The sequence below is a fragment of the Euprymna scolopes genome, chromosome 9, assembly GCF_053919585.1.
Source record: "Euprymna scolopes isolate OS-2025 chromosome 9, ASM5391958v1, whole genome shotgun sequence".
Classification (NCBI taxonomy): domain Eukaryota; kingdom Metazoa; phylum Mollusca; class Cephalopoda; order Sepiida; family Sepiolidae; genus Euprymna; species Euprymna scolopes.
Genome location: NC_136490.1, coordinates 62,383,822 through 62,399,001, shown reverse-complemented (window position 1 = coordinate 62,399,001; position 15,180 = coordinate 62,383,822). Strand labels below are relative to the sequence as shown.

The following is a 15,180-nucleotide window of genomic DNA, read 5'->3' as shown; positions in this document are numbered from 1 at the left end:
GTTTTCTACTACGTCAGCACTTTTTAAAGAGTCCTGCTTTTTGACTGCAAGGTGTTTGGTGTGGGTGAATGCAGTAACGCCTGCACAAATTAATTTTTAGAAACACTCGTGTGTGAATAAATTTTAATGTATGTGCATGTGTGACTTGGAAAGATAAAATAAGAAACAGTATATATTAAAAAAATCTTTTTCCCTCAACAAGAAATAAGATGAATATCCTCTGATTATTAAACTTTTAAAATTTTCTTATTTTGTTCCAAATGGGGATGACATTCACTTGTTATAGCATGCATTCCAACCAAGAGATCTTTTAAGATTCTAACTATCCCTTTAAGTGTAATTGTTTGTATCTTTCTTGTATTTGGATCACTGGGTATATTTGCCTGTGTGTGTGTGTATATATATATATATATATATATATATATATATATATATATATATATATTCACTACTTCTCTCTCCCTATGTACTTCCCTAGTCTCCTATATACGTCCAGCTTTTTTGTAGATATATAAACTTGTCTTTTTCTTCTCTTCCGATGAAAAACATTTAACTTTGAAATGCCATGGCCTGAAAAGGTTCTTTTTCCTTTTTCATCTGATGATATAATAAAGTTTTATTTAACTTTGAATTTTCATCTTTTATTTCTTATATATATATATATATTAGACTGACTGACTTCTGATTGGTAAAACATTCAATTATGTTTTATCTAATGGCTGATTGTATATGTGGCATATACAGTTTTAATAGTTTTATTTTTAAATAATAAGAAAGTTTAATGAGTAACCGAGGAGCGACTGTCTTCAGTGCCATTTTGAAAAAAAATCTCAAGAAATAGATGACTCAACAATAATTTAAACTTATGAAAAGTTTTTTGTAATGCATTAATCACTAAAAAAATAATTTTCTTTATAAAAAATAAAACTACTTGATCAATTTCCATAATTTTTGGAATATGATATTTTCGTTTCATCATATGTACATATATTATACAGATTTTTCTTTACTTTAATTTTTTAATATAGGGGGAATTATGGACAAAGCTAATTGTTTTTATTTTACAATTTTTTTTTACTTAATATGGGCATAAATAGTAAGGCATGTATTTTTTTATGTGTCTACAGTTAGTTATAAATTCTTGTTTTATATACACATTACTGAATTCAGAATTATTTACGGCCTAAATTCAGATTGATGAATGGTTTCTGTATTTATGATAAATGTTTAATCAAATTTTTATGCACTTTTGTCTTCATAATAGCTAGAAAAAATTATTATGTCTAGAATATTAGCTACTATCTTCTATAACTTTAGAATGACATTTTAGATACATTAAGTCGTTATAATAAAATCCTACATTTCATCCTAGAAGCAACATCATCACAATCATAACATCTTTAGACAAAGTAGTTCCTATTTTCCCCTCTAAATCTAAAGCCCCCCCCCCATCATCATCGGGAGAAAATATACACATTATAACTATATTGTCCTGGCACACTTCATAACTGGATCATACTCATAAACATACAATCATCTTCCCATTTCTCAATTCGAAAATAATAATTTCTCCCTTCTAAAATTCCAACAATTCTCATTGGCTGAGATCTGAAACATTGATTATTCCAGATTACACATCTTAATGCAAAAATGAATGTGCCTGACCTTTACAAATATGGCGGCTCTCTCTACACAAAGCAATTGTTTTATAAATATTACCAAATACAAAAATATTAACTGCTCATTATCAGAAATTTACAGACTGATACTCTTACAGTTACCTTCACACACATTATCACCATGCAACTACCCCCCTCCTACAAAAAAAGTTCCTGAAACCAAAAACATAATATTTATGGATAGCATTGTTTTTTTGATTTTGTATCTCCGTACCGAACTGAGAATATTTTTTGATTTCTTCTTTTACCTTGTTTTAGAACAGTGTGTTTCCTTTTTTTTTTCTTATTTATATTTTTTCCATACCTATGCACACATTAACATCGTGCAAATATACCCCCCCCCCAAAAAAAAACAACCAAAAAACCTCCTGAAAGATAACATTAATATTTATGCGTACTATTGTTTAGTTTTGTTTTAGGCATTAACCGCTTAAAATTAAGTTGATGTCCCAATATTTTATGCAGATGTTTGATTACAAACCAATTATAGACACACTTTTCTTTATGTTCATAGTATTTGCATGTGGAGATCCTGACAGCAATTATCAAAGTTAAATTTGGAGAAAATATTTTGACGACCCCCCCCCCCTGCCCTTCCACTCACAAAATCGTAATATGGAGATTTTGCGGCTGATCATTCCAAATGAGGGGGTTGAGGGTTGGGCAACAATAACAACACTCATACTTTATTTTTTTTAATGAGGGGGTATGTTTGATTATAGACCAATTGCTTTTTTTTGTTTTTTGTTAGATAAATTTTTATCTTAGATCCATCTACACACTTTATAAAATGATGACTTTTAAAGGTTTTCCACTATGCTGATTAAGAATATCTCATATTTGCTGGATACAAGTAGTTTTTGTGATGTAAATCCCTGTATTATGCACTTTAAATCACTGGCAGCCAGATTAGTACGTATGGGCGAAGAACAAATCTAATTATATTCTACCGACACTGCCACCCCCAAATTTCTTTGTTAGTTCAAAGTATTTGCGTGTGAGGATCCTAACAGCGATTATCAAGGTTAAATTTGTGGCAAATATTTTAACAACCCCCTCCCACTTACAAAATGGGGTGTCTATTCCGAAACTATTCTTAACATGGAGTTTTGCAGGTGACCATTCAGAAAGCCGTTATTAATGTGAGGAGGTTGGGGGTATCCATTCCGAAAACCATTCTTAACATGAGGAGGTTGGAGGTGTCTATTCTGAAAGCTGTTCTTAATATGAGGAGGTTGGGGGTTAGGTAGCAACAACAACAACAACAACAACAACAATCATACTTTAATTTTTCTTTAAGGGTAGGGGGGTATGCTTCCACTGAGCAACGCCAGTTAATGGGTCCTGCTAGTTTTTAAATAAATTTGTGGATAAAAATCTTTAATTCGAAACATGCTTAAATGAAAAATCCGTTTAATATTTCTCTAATCATCTAATTATGATATCTATCTTTATTTCAGTGCCATATTTGTTGTGACATATTTTGTCCTTGTCTGCATTCAAAGTGTTCGGTAAGTTAAATAAAAAAAAAAATTCTCTATCTCAGTAACTTTTATTAAAAAAAAAGAAAAAAGTTGCATACATGCACATTCCACAAGAAAGTGAAGATTATAACTTTCAAGCATATTTCACTTCATCTTTGGCTTCAAACCAGAGTAAAAATGATAGCATTGAATTTATGATCATTATTAATTATTCAAATTAACTATTAACTAAATTCTATAATCTAATAATTAGTGTTGGGTTTTTTAATTGGAATCAGGAATTGGAAAAATCAGAATATTTGGGGGTATCGGAATTGGAACACTTTGCACGGATTTTCCAATGCCAAAATGGTTCTTTTGTTTTTTTGTTTTTTTTATTTGATTTTGTTTAAAGCAAAATCTTCCACTGCTGGTAATAATAATAAAATAAATATTTATTGATTTTAAACTATCAGAAAAAGTAGAATTGATAGATTATCCCCCACAAGTTTAGTTTTACGTTTAGGAAAATATATGCACATTTAACATGTGTTTTTACAGTAATCGGGGGGAAAAATAACAACTTTAGAGATTTATAAAGAATTGGAATCGGGAATTTAATATGGAATTGGTAATTGTATCGAAATCAGGAAAAATATTGAAATCATCCCTTCACTACTAATAATATTTTGACCCTTATTAATATATTACATAATATTTTGACCCTTATTAATATATTACATGATATTTTGACCCTTATTAATATATTGCATAATATTTAAAAAAAAATTTTTTTTTTTTTTTCTCTTTTAGTCGGCAATATCCAGGAAATTTTGTGTGCCTCAGTGTTTTTGTAAGTAAAATATGTTATGCTTCTATACTCATTGGATTGCAAAAGTTTAATAAATGTTACTATTGGCAACATAAATTATTTTAAAGGAAATACAGTTGGGAAATTAGTGAAAAACAATTTTTTGTTTTGGTTTACCACCTTATTTGTGACTTAAAAACACATTTAAAACATTGAATATTTAATAGAAGTTATAAACATTTTAAGTTACCATAAATATAGATTTTGAGCAAAGCAGTCGTCTTATTTAGTCACAGGTATCTAACTTAAACAAGTGAATAAACAAGATGCCTACTTTTTTTTTTTAACTAGAGGGCACTTATCAAGGCCCAATGGTCATTTGAGGATAAGAGTTAATAAGTGATATGTAGACTTTGTGACAACACCGTGATGATCAATAATGGTTTAACTTGGGTAGAGTTTGATTATTTAAGAGGATTTATTTATATTTATTATCCTCATCTTTGTAGTTGTTGTTTCGCAATGTTTCAGCCAACTGTTTCTCTGGCCTTTGTCAGGTTGTTAACTGAGATAGGAAAAACTTGGATTTATAAGACCAAAAACTCCAACCTTGATCACCCTTTGGAGCCCGTGGCGCAGTGGATAGATGTTAAATCTCTAGTTTAAGATGAGTATTGTCTGAAGATAGCGGTTTCTATCCTACGAAAAGCTGGGCAGAGGATTTGTTGGCCAAAACGTGGTGAGACGGCAACAACTATAGAAGGCAGTAATTGCTGAGAATGAAGTTAGGAGATTGAGAGTTCCTATCCCATTGCAGTTAATAACCTGATGAAGGCCAGGGGGAATAGTTAATTGAAACATTGTGAAACAACAACTACAAAGATGAGGATAACAGTCTGCAAATAAATAAATAAAATATACAAATTACTCATCTCAAAAGAATTCCAATAATTAAATAATATATACCATTCGGTACAAACCTGACAATGGAAGATTAGATAACAAAAAAACTTGGATTTACGAGACCAAAAAATCCAACCTTGATTGCGCTTTGGGGCCCGTGGCGCAGTGGATAGAGACATTGAATCTCTACAAGTGAGCACTGTCTGAAGATAGCGGTTTCAATCCTACCCAAAGCTGGCCAGAGGATTAGTTGGCCAAAACGTGGTGAGATGACAATAACTATGGAAGGCAGTAATTGCTGAAGATAAAGTTAAAAGATTCAGCATTAAACTACATATCAAACTTTGATTCTGGCTAGCCAATTTTTATTTTTTATTGTTGTACCATGTTATTGTGACTATGATAATGAACTTTGTTGCACTTTTATTTATTGTGTTTTTTAAATAGTTCTTCCCTTTTGAGGATTGATAATTTTTAGAGGTCAACCATCCTTTTTCAGTCAACAGAAATATGAAATCTTTTTAAAATTCAGTTTGCTTGTTTCAAACATGTACGTATGTTAAAAGAAATGCGTTTCTTTTTTTTTAAAGTTTGAGTCGGAATTGGGCATTTAGAACACAATTGGTAATTTTATCAGAATCAGAAATTTAGAACAGAATCAGTAATTGCATCAGAATCTGGAATTTAGAACAAAATCTTCCCATCACTACTATTAAGTTGGTGCAAAAATGTTGTTTTTTGACATTCACCTTCAAAAGATCATAACTCCTTTCATAATAAACTTTATTCATCGAAATAAGAACCATTAGAATTGACAGATTTTTGTCAATTAGAAAAAAGTTTAATCATCCCATTAGCATAGAAATTCAGAGTTCTGGAAGCGATAAAGTCCTTGAAGGTTGATTTAGCATAATCTCGGTTTTTGAAGCATATTTTGTGCAGGAAGTTGTCAAGATACTTGAAAAAGTGATAATCGGTAAGCGAGAGGGCCGGTGAATATGACAGATGAGGCAGAGTCTCGTAGCCCAATTCGTTCAGCTTCTGCAGGTTCAGTTGAGCAACGTGCAGGTGAGTGTTGTCATGGAGGAGAATTGGTTCCTTTATATTGACCAATCTCAGGCACATACATTGGAGCTCCTGGTGCATTTCGTCAATTTGTCGACAGTACTTCTCCGACATAATCATTTCGCCTGGATTCAAGAAGCTGTGATGGATGAGACCAACTACAGAAAACCAAACAGTCACCGTAACCTTTTTTTTTTTTTTTTTTTTTTTAAGTGCAATTTTGGCTTCAGGAAGTGTTGTGGAGCTTCTCCAGCATCCAACCACTGTGCTGAACGTTGCCAGTTGTTGTAGAGGATCCACTTCTCATCACATGTCATAATCCGTTCTAGAAATGGGTAATTTTTGTTGCACAGAAGGAGCGTAGAAGATACCTCAAAATGACAATTTTCTTTTTTTTATTATCGTTCAATTCATGCGCCACCCATTTTTCAAACTTTTGACTTCTCTAATTGTTTTAAATGGTGAACAACTGTTGAGTGGTCGACCTCGAGTTCAACAGCAACTTCTTGTGTGCTTTTGCGAGGATTGGTGTTAATTAAGGCTTTCAAATGTTTATTATAAACTGCAGTCAACTGACTGCGACCGCCTTCATCTCATCATTTTCTTGAACCACCATTGTGCCACACATTCATTAGTGGTTCCTGGGCCAAACTCATCATTGATATCATAAGCTGTCTCGGCAGCTTTTCGACCTAGTTTGAGCTGGAACAAGAAAATCGTGCGGATTTGAATTTTGTCCATGCTGTTGAAAAGCCTGCAAAAAAATGAATGAAGAGATTGAGAACAGTAATGAATAACACAATTCGATAGAGCGAAAAACACATTTCAAAATGATATATAACATGGCTATATATATCAATGAATTAATTCAGAAATCATATATAAAAGTAACGTGTGAGAAAACGATATTGTTTTTGCACCAACCTACTAGATATTCAGACGCATTATGGAGTTGATACAAGAGGCGGTATGCTGTATGTCACCGAACCATCTGAGATGCTGAGTGCTTTTAAGACATCTACAATCTTACAAATACCAAATTTCTGATGAAGCACGATTTTTCTTTCAGTTTACTGCATCTATCTGATCATTGTCATTACACTTGGAACCATTGCAGATTAGAAATGTTTGGTGATCATATGTTCTTTAAAATATGGTGTTTATATATGAGTGTGTGGGAAGGGTGAGTGAAATTTTCATGAATCAATTTGAGATTACTTAATAAAAATATTATTTTCTTGTAGACGCTCGCCACATCATGTATGCTAGCTTGTATCAGCAGGTAAGAAGCCATTTTTCTTTTTTTTTTAATTTTGCTTTAAGAAAAAAATTGTTAAAGATTTCTCTTCAATTTTTTTGTCACTAGATTCATTTAACAGATATTTTAGCTTGTACATTGTTTCAGTGAAATGTTGTTATGAATTTTGTATTCCCAGAATCCATGTTTGTACGGTTAAAAACAAGAAGTCCTCGGATGCCGGAAGATTTTATACTCTAATAGCTTCTTTCCTTGGACCATTTGCCCTTGGAATCCCCTCCCTGCTTCCTGTTTCTTCACTCATACAACAAACCTGCAAATATTTAAATGTAATGGGAACAAACATCTTGTTACCCAACTCTTCACTCAGGTTGCTCTTTATAAATCTGATCCTATAATAAATAGCCCCTTACGTTTCAGTGACACTACGCCTTTATTAGGGTGGACAAAAGTTAAGAAAAAGAAAAAGATTTTCAATAAATGATTCATTGTAATATTATAAAATGACACCATGACCACCAGGAGAGCTTACTACTTGTACTTCTTTCGGCTTTCACCCAAAAGAGGTTGGGCTGGCTCCATCCATAGAATTTGTCATGTCCCGAACGAATGCTGACCAGACGTAATGGTCCACAACTGTATTAAATACAAGAGTTAGCCAATCACACAGAGACAAAGGCCCAGGTTCAGCTTGGTATAATGTTTCACTATTCTGAGATAGATTTTCAGCTGGCTTTCACATCGTTTGTTTCCAATCCAAAGGAGGTGCTGGTTTAATGACTTTGTCAATGAAATCATCTGGGTGATGACGAAGAACATACCTGAACCAGCGAAGACATTTGGAGAGGACAGCTTGTTGCAGAGAAGATATATTGCAGCAAGAACAAACAATGGCATTTGAGATGAACAGCTGCCAATGAACACAAAGGATGTGATGCAAGCAGTAGTGATTGAACAGCTCCAACTTTTGTAGGTTGCTTGCTCTCATCAGTCAGGTTTCACAGCCATACAATAGAATGGTGCTGCCAAGAGCTTGATATATGCAGATTTTTAGTACCATGTTTCCAGGAGAGATTAGCTAGGAAATAAATGAAAATATAAAACCGACTGATATATTTAACTTTACAAAGTGATGCCATGGGCAGCTATTAATAGCTATGGGTGAGTGGGGTGGTAAAATAGAGATTAAGAAAGGATGATATATATTATTTAATTGGAATTCATTACTGAGATGAGTATTATTTATTTGTTTATTTTATTGCGGACTATTATCCTCATCTTTCTTAGATGCTGTTTCACGACGTTTCGGTCAACTATTCCAATTACTACCATCCATAGTTGTTGTCGTCTCACCACTGGTGAGACGACAACAACTATGGATAGCAGTAACTGCTGAGAATGCAGTTAGGAGATTCGGAGTTCCTATCCCATCGTGATTGCCACCTGACGAAGGCCAGAGGAATAGTTGGCCGAAACGTCATGAAACAACATCTAAGAAAGATGAGGATAATAGTCTGCAATAAAATGAGTTAAGAAAGGATGAGATTGGAGATGGACAGATTTAGTTTCTGGTGGAGAGTAAACATATTTGGAGGACACTGGCTGTGTGCCACCATGCGCTCTCCAGCTTGGCGACAATCGTTGATCTGAACATTGTTTCCATGGTTTTCTTTTCTTTCAGCTTCCATTCTTGTTCTGGCCATGTTGTTATCTCCCACATCGGTGGTCCTGGATATGACCTTAAACTATATCCAGTGGTGAGGCCCCAGCTTGCGGGCTTTGGGGAGTGTGGAGCCACCCTTTAATTACCATTGCTCCCAGGTCCACTCTGACCCGGAGTGGTAGTATCTGTTAGGGTCCCAACTATGGGTTAAATAGAAACTGATTTGAAAACAACAAATATATTCTATTAAAAAATTTTTCTTCAAACTCTTTGGATTCGGCATTAAATAACCCGAAAAGGGTTGATATGCCGTAAAACAAAAACAACCAACCAACCAACCCACATCGGTAACCGCAGGTTTATAAGTATAAAAATAAATAAAGCAAGAGAAACGAATCTCCAACACAGAAAACACAAACTGATGCGTTCTGCAAATATCAGTTGAGCTCTTAGTGCGTGTATGTTACACCATCGTGAAAAACAACCCTCTAAACATTACCGTCTATGTCTTTAGTCATCTGTTGAGGCTATGTATGTCAGTCGGTTGATCATTGCTTATCTCGGCATTGTTTTCAGTCGTGCTATACTTATATATGCTTGTAACTGGAATTAAAGCGGTGCTGACTCAGGAGAGGTGTGGTTCGGGATTGTGCAACTCTTGCCACAAAAATTTCACATGCAGGCACCCTTTAGTGAGTAGCCATAGTCTGTCAAGAGTGAACAGAGCTGCCCCAAATTTAGCTTCCTCAGACATTTACTTATGATAGCATGTAAGATTAGCTAACCTTCAAATAGCCTGGGATATTGTTTTTCTCACAAAAGAGACTTTATTTCTTTATTTTTTTCTTATCTGTTTAGAGCCACAACATGTCTTTAACTTTTCCAAATTGTAAATTGTCCTCAATTGTCACAAACTCGAGACTGTTCCTAAACTACCCCTGTTGTAAAACTCATTGCTATTCCTAAAACTGTTTGTAAAGTAACTAAAAATATATTGACCTCTACCGTCAGATCTTTTGCCCCAGTTACTGCCACACCATGTTTAACAATCCTTTATCAGCTACCTTTGTCTGCGTTTGGGAATCACTTCCCCCATTATCTTTCTATTAATTTCATTTCCTTTTTGTGCTGATGATCAACTTATTTCCTCTTTGTTTTTTTACTTCTTAACACTTGGAGTGGGGAGAGACATGTTGATAGTATCACATCTGTTACAGAGAAAAGGATCACAGAGCTGAGAAGTCATTTGTATATAATGCCCATGTCTGTGTGTTTTTTTTATTATGTATATAAACTGTGGCTTTGCACACTAGTATTTGTTAACACAAGAATCCTGACATGGCCAATAAGAAGATGAAGAAGAATTACAACACATATGTTTGGAGTAAGGTGGTCACTCAGAGGTGCTGACATTTACATTTAACTAAAATAAACCAAAAAATTTGAAATTTACAACTTTTTTTTAAGAAAATGTGTGTTTCAAGAAAAATCTCTGAATGTTTTCAACTTTTTTCTTCTTTTTAAATTAAATTTCTTTTTATATTTTTAGTTTTTATTCAACTAACATTGTCTTGATCGCTATTGGAGTAACTGCAGTTGTCTGTTTGTCAATAACACTCTTTGCAATGCAGACCCGGGTAAGAAAATTCTTAAACTGTTTAATCTTCTTATATATAATCAGTGCTTGTATTATTTCAATTAAACTAATGTTCTCATCTTGAGTGTTATTCACACAATGTTTTAGCCAATGTAACCTCTGACCTTCTTCAGATGTATTTTGTCAAACTTGTGAATCTGCATAAAATTTTGAACAAAACTTTTCAATTGAAATGAATGGTTCTCGTCTTGGGGAAGTCTCATATTTTGACAAGCTTCTGGGCTTGACCTTTACTCTTAATCTTAAATGGAACATACATTAAATCCGTTGCCAAGGCTGCTTGAAAAATGGTGGGATCCTTCCATCGATCCAGTAGATATCTCACTGCTGATGCAATTCTCTATCTATATAAGAGCCAGGTACGTCAAGGATGGAGTACTGTTGCCACATCTGGGCAGGAGCTGCTAGAAATGACTTATCCTGCCTTGATAGAGTACAAAATAGACTTCGTAGCCTCGTAGGGGGGATGTCCTTTTCTCTTCCCTGTAACCTCTTTCTCATAGAAGAGATGTTGCGAGTTTGTCTCTGCTTTATCATTATTTTCATGGCAAGTGCTCGGCTGAGCTCCAATCTATGGTCCCCCCCTTGACAGACTTTCACAAGAAACACCTGTCTAGCAGAAAACACTATCACTAATTTCCCCCACTCTTTACTTCTGCCTAAACCTAAACGTAGATTCCATGAACAAAGGTTTTTCTTAGAACTGCATGCCTTTGGAATTATCTCCCGTTTGCCTGCTTTCCAGCTGACTACAATATGGTTGTCTTAAAGTCTAATGTAAACAAGTTTTTGATGAACCGTTCCATATAAGTTAACAAATTTACCGAATTTCCATTATTAACAATTACTATATTGTTCAATTTCTACTGTACACTCTTTAACTCTTATTCTCGAGTGACCTCTTGGCCTTGATAAGTGGTGATGCCTATGTAACCCCCCCCCCAAAAAAAAACCCCAACTTTTTATTTAATCCATGGGTGTAGCATGATAAAAATATAGATATTTAATTTATTTTGTTTCATGAACAAGTCAGTGTATTGGAGTTATATTTTTGCTTAATAAGCAATCTTTAAAATGTGGAAAATAGAAGGCAGCCACAACATTTACTTTATACAAAAAACCCAAAAAACAAACCCTGACACTATGTATCTAGTGCTGAATAACAATGATTAACGGGTACTAATTTAATCTTTTTTTTTATATTTGTAAAAAGAATATATTTAGAGGACTATTTATGAATACATATTTGAAACGCGTATTATGTTTATTAATTTTGTTTACAATTTCTTTAGCAGTCAGTGGAGTGATGCATGTTAACTGAATAAATGTGCTATTTCTATTCTTATTCGGTGAATGTGTAAATATGTATATTAAAACTATCACTCTTTCATTTTTTTCTTCAGGTATAATGTTTCTTTTTATTGAATAAACATTGTAATTGCTTGAAGTAAAATTATTTTACTTTCTATTATGATATACAAGTACCTATTTACTTACTCCCCGCAAGGGCAGAGTTAGACACAAGGTTAGTTTTTAATCTGGGGAAAATCTAGCTCCCAAAAAAGGGGCACATTGGATAGGATCAAAAATTAAAATTGTCTCAGTCATTAAGGATTTCTACTTCACTGACCGAGGAAAGAAAAGATAAAGTGTAGCATCAGAACAGATACAACACTGTGATCTTGGCCCGAAGGCCAAGGAAAGTTCTTGTAAGCATTTATACTTATTCATTTGACAGCAGAAATAGTGCAATGTAGAATTTAAAAAAATTCAATTTGTAAGCTTATGCTGCTGTTAAGGTTATTATTGAAAATGTTTTGATTTTGACAATGTTTCTAGTTGGATAAAGGATTTACTAATAGGAATTAAATTACATTTTATTGTTTTGAAGAACATGATGGTACAATCCACAAGAAGAAATGGCTATTCAGAATGAAGTATTGATTTTTTAGGACGCACTGTATCGATGACAAAAAATTCACAATCTGGCTGACTTTACCTTATTATATAGATTATTTACAAGACAACTGTTCAGTTATTGATATGTACCCACCATCTTGGATCTTTTATTGATTAACTAAAATTGAATTCTCAAAAAGACAAACGTGTATGTGTATGCATTTTTATTTCTGATTTTTATTTACGACCATTTTTTTTTTCTTCTTTTAGTTTGATTTCACCTTAACAGCTGGACTCCTTCTCACATTTTCCTTGATCGTCATGCTGTTTGGTTTTTGCACGATAATAACTCAGTTTGCCTTGGAACGTCCACTTCCAGTAAGTTTCTCAGCAACTATGTTCATTCAACATTTTCTCAAAATGTTACCCGTTTTCATCAATACCTCACGTTATTCATCTTATATTTCACTAGCCAAATACCCATCCAACATATTATCATCTGCCTAATGTTCGCTCTACACACTTTGTCTTTGGATAGCTTTTTGATATTGACCTATCTCTGGCCAGGTCTTTATTTCTCCCTCTTTCTCTCAAGTCCATTCTTATCACTTCTTCCCGTGTTTTCCTTGGTCTTCATCTGCCAACTGACCCTGCAACCACAATTGTTCGACCTCTACTAACCAAAGAACTATCATGCATTCTTTCTATGTGGCCATATACAGTATCATTCTCATGTCCTGTCTTCCCATGCCTCAACCCTCACTTTCACTTATCATCACGTTGCATACACATATCTTCACTTGGTCAACAGTTGTAACATTCTGCTGGTGAATAAAGGCAGAAGTTTCATGAACTTATTCCATCCATGCTTATATCTTGCAATCATACAAGCAACTACTTCACCCTGTGTTCCAATGGTATTGCCAAAGTAAAAAGCTTCTGAACAACCTCAATAGCTTTATCATGCAAATATAACTTCTCCACATTGGAGTTTTCACATATATACAGGGATTGTACAGGCTGGAAAAGTTCTTTAATTTTGACTTTTGCCTTGAAAAGGCTTTATTTTTATTATTACCTTGAAAAAATCCTAGAAAATATGGAAAATGTCTTGAAAATGTCCTTGAAAATCTTATTCTTTCTGTCCAGTAAAAATTTGTCAAAATATTAAAAATAAAATCGAAATACTATTAAATTATTTTCTAAGTATTAATAAAAATACTATTAAAATAATTTTTAAATATTGAAAATAAAAGCAAAATACAGTGTTCTGAAATTACATCATATAATTGTATATACAAGAGTCCCGTACCTTTACCAGGAAACTACCTGATATTTTCCATATAACGTTGGGTAGTTTTGTGCTAAAGGGACATAACACTTGTATCCACAATGCTGGAAATTAAAAATGTAAAAGTAAAACAAACACAAGGAATGTAAATATGATTGTCGACAGGCATATTGTTGTGTAAAAAGGCATTTGTTTTGAGCAAAATGAGTGAAAGTGCCTTGAAATGGCACCTGGTTGGGACAAAACACAAAAGAAACGAAAGCTATAAATAGTGACTAGTTTTATTACATGTGAGAGAACTTCATGTAAATAACTGTGACCTTTAAAACTAATTCATGAAATAAAGAAATCCATGAAAATGATTTTTCCTGTTGTTAATTAATTTTTTTCATTTTTTATATATCAAATTTTGTTTTGAAAACTTGAATTTTGACTGGAGAAGACCTTGAAAAGTCCTTGAAAATGGACATTGAAAATCTGTTGAACATTGTCTTACACTTCTTGCATATAAAGACAAATAAAAACTTTTATTTTATATAAAATGAAAAAATGATTAGATAAATTATTTTAATCACTTTGAATATCTATTTTCTTTGTTTATTATAATAAATTTATTATATAAATGGCAGTTATCTGTATGTATATGTATGTCAAGCTAAAAAGTTAAAAGCAACTACAAAACAAACACCTATAAGGTTGGTATATTTTTGTTTTGTCATTGTTCTGGATGAATGATATCTAAAATGAAAAAAATTAATTCTTTTGGAGAGGGATGGGGGTCAGTTAGGCCAGATGTTATCAGAGGGGTAATTTTTCAGCATTTCAATGTTAGCTATTATATAAATGGAGCAGTTAATGACTTACATTATTATTTTCAATACATTAAAACAAAAGAAAGGAATAGATTGAGTAGAGGTAAAAAGAAAAGGAGGGAGAGACGAATGTTGGAAAAAGTGAGTAAGAGGGAAAAGAGAGAAAGATTGAGATAGATAAGGAGATAAAAGTTTTAATATAAAGATATTTCACTTTTGCCCTGGGCAACACCAGTTAACCCTACCAGTTTAGTAATATTTCCAAAAATACAGAATAAAAAAAAAGTATTTTTGTATAGATACATATTCATCTGCTTTAAATATTCTTTTTTTTTTTTTTTTTTAAATAACAACAAATGCAAAAAATATTAGTTATTTTTAATTATGATTTCTTCATCTTTTTTTTCTTTTATAAAATCAAAATTTTTTTTATATCTAACGAGTAAGGGAAATATAAAAGAATGATTGAACTATAAAGAAAATTCTGCAAAATGAATTTTAAAAAATACTTTAGCTTTTAGAGTGGGGGATCACTTTTCTACATAAATTTAATTGTGGGATATATACATCATTACATTACAGTCAGTCAATGTTTTAATCGTTGTGGGACATTTGTATTTTTGTTGATGAATGGGTTATGGTAAATAAATATGTGCAAGTGATCCCTCACTTTACCTAC

At 33.0% G+C, this 15,180-nt stretch overlaps 1 protein-coding gene across 2 annotated transcripts in view; it reads left to right on the top strand.

The window, feature by feature from the left end:
* The window catches only part of LOC145284541 (protein lifeguard 1-like), a 164,378-nt gene that overhangs the window by 123,526 nt on the left and 25,672 nt on the right, over window positions 1–15,180 (top strand). For both annotated transcript variants that reach the window (XM_080133444.1, XM_080133445.1), the window contains 5 exons: window positions 3,140–3,190; window positions 3,956–3,995; window positions 7,166–7,203; window positions 10,392–10,479; window positions 12,669–12,776. In XM_080133444.1, coding sequence (XP_079989570.1) covers window positions 3,140–3,190; window positions 3,956–3,995; window positions 7,166–7,203; window positions 10,392–10,479; window positions 12,669–12,776 — 325 coding nt within the window. The remainder of the gene's footprint in view (window positions 1–3,139; window positions 3,191–3,955; window positions 3,996–7,165; window positions 7,204–10,391; window positions 10,480–12,668; window positions 12,777–15,180) is intronic.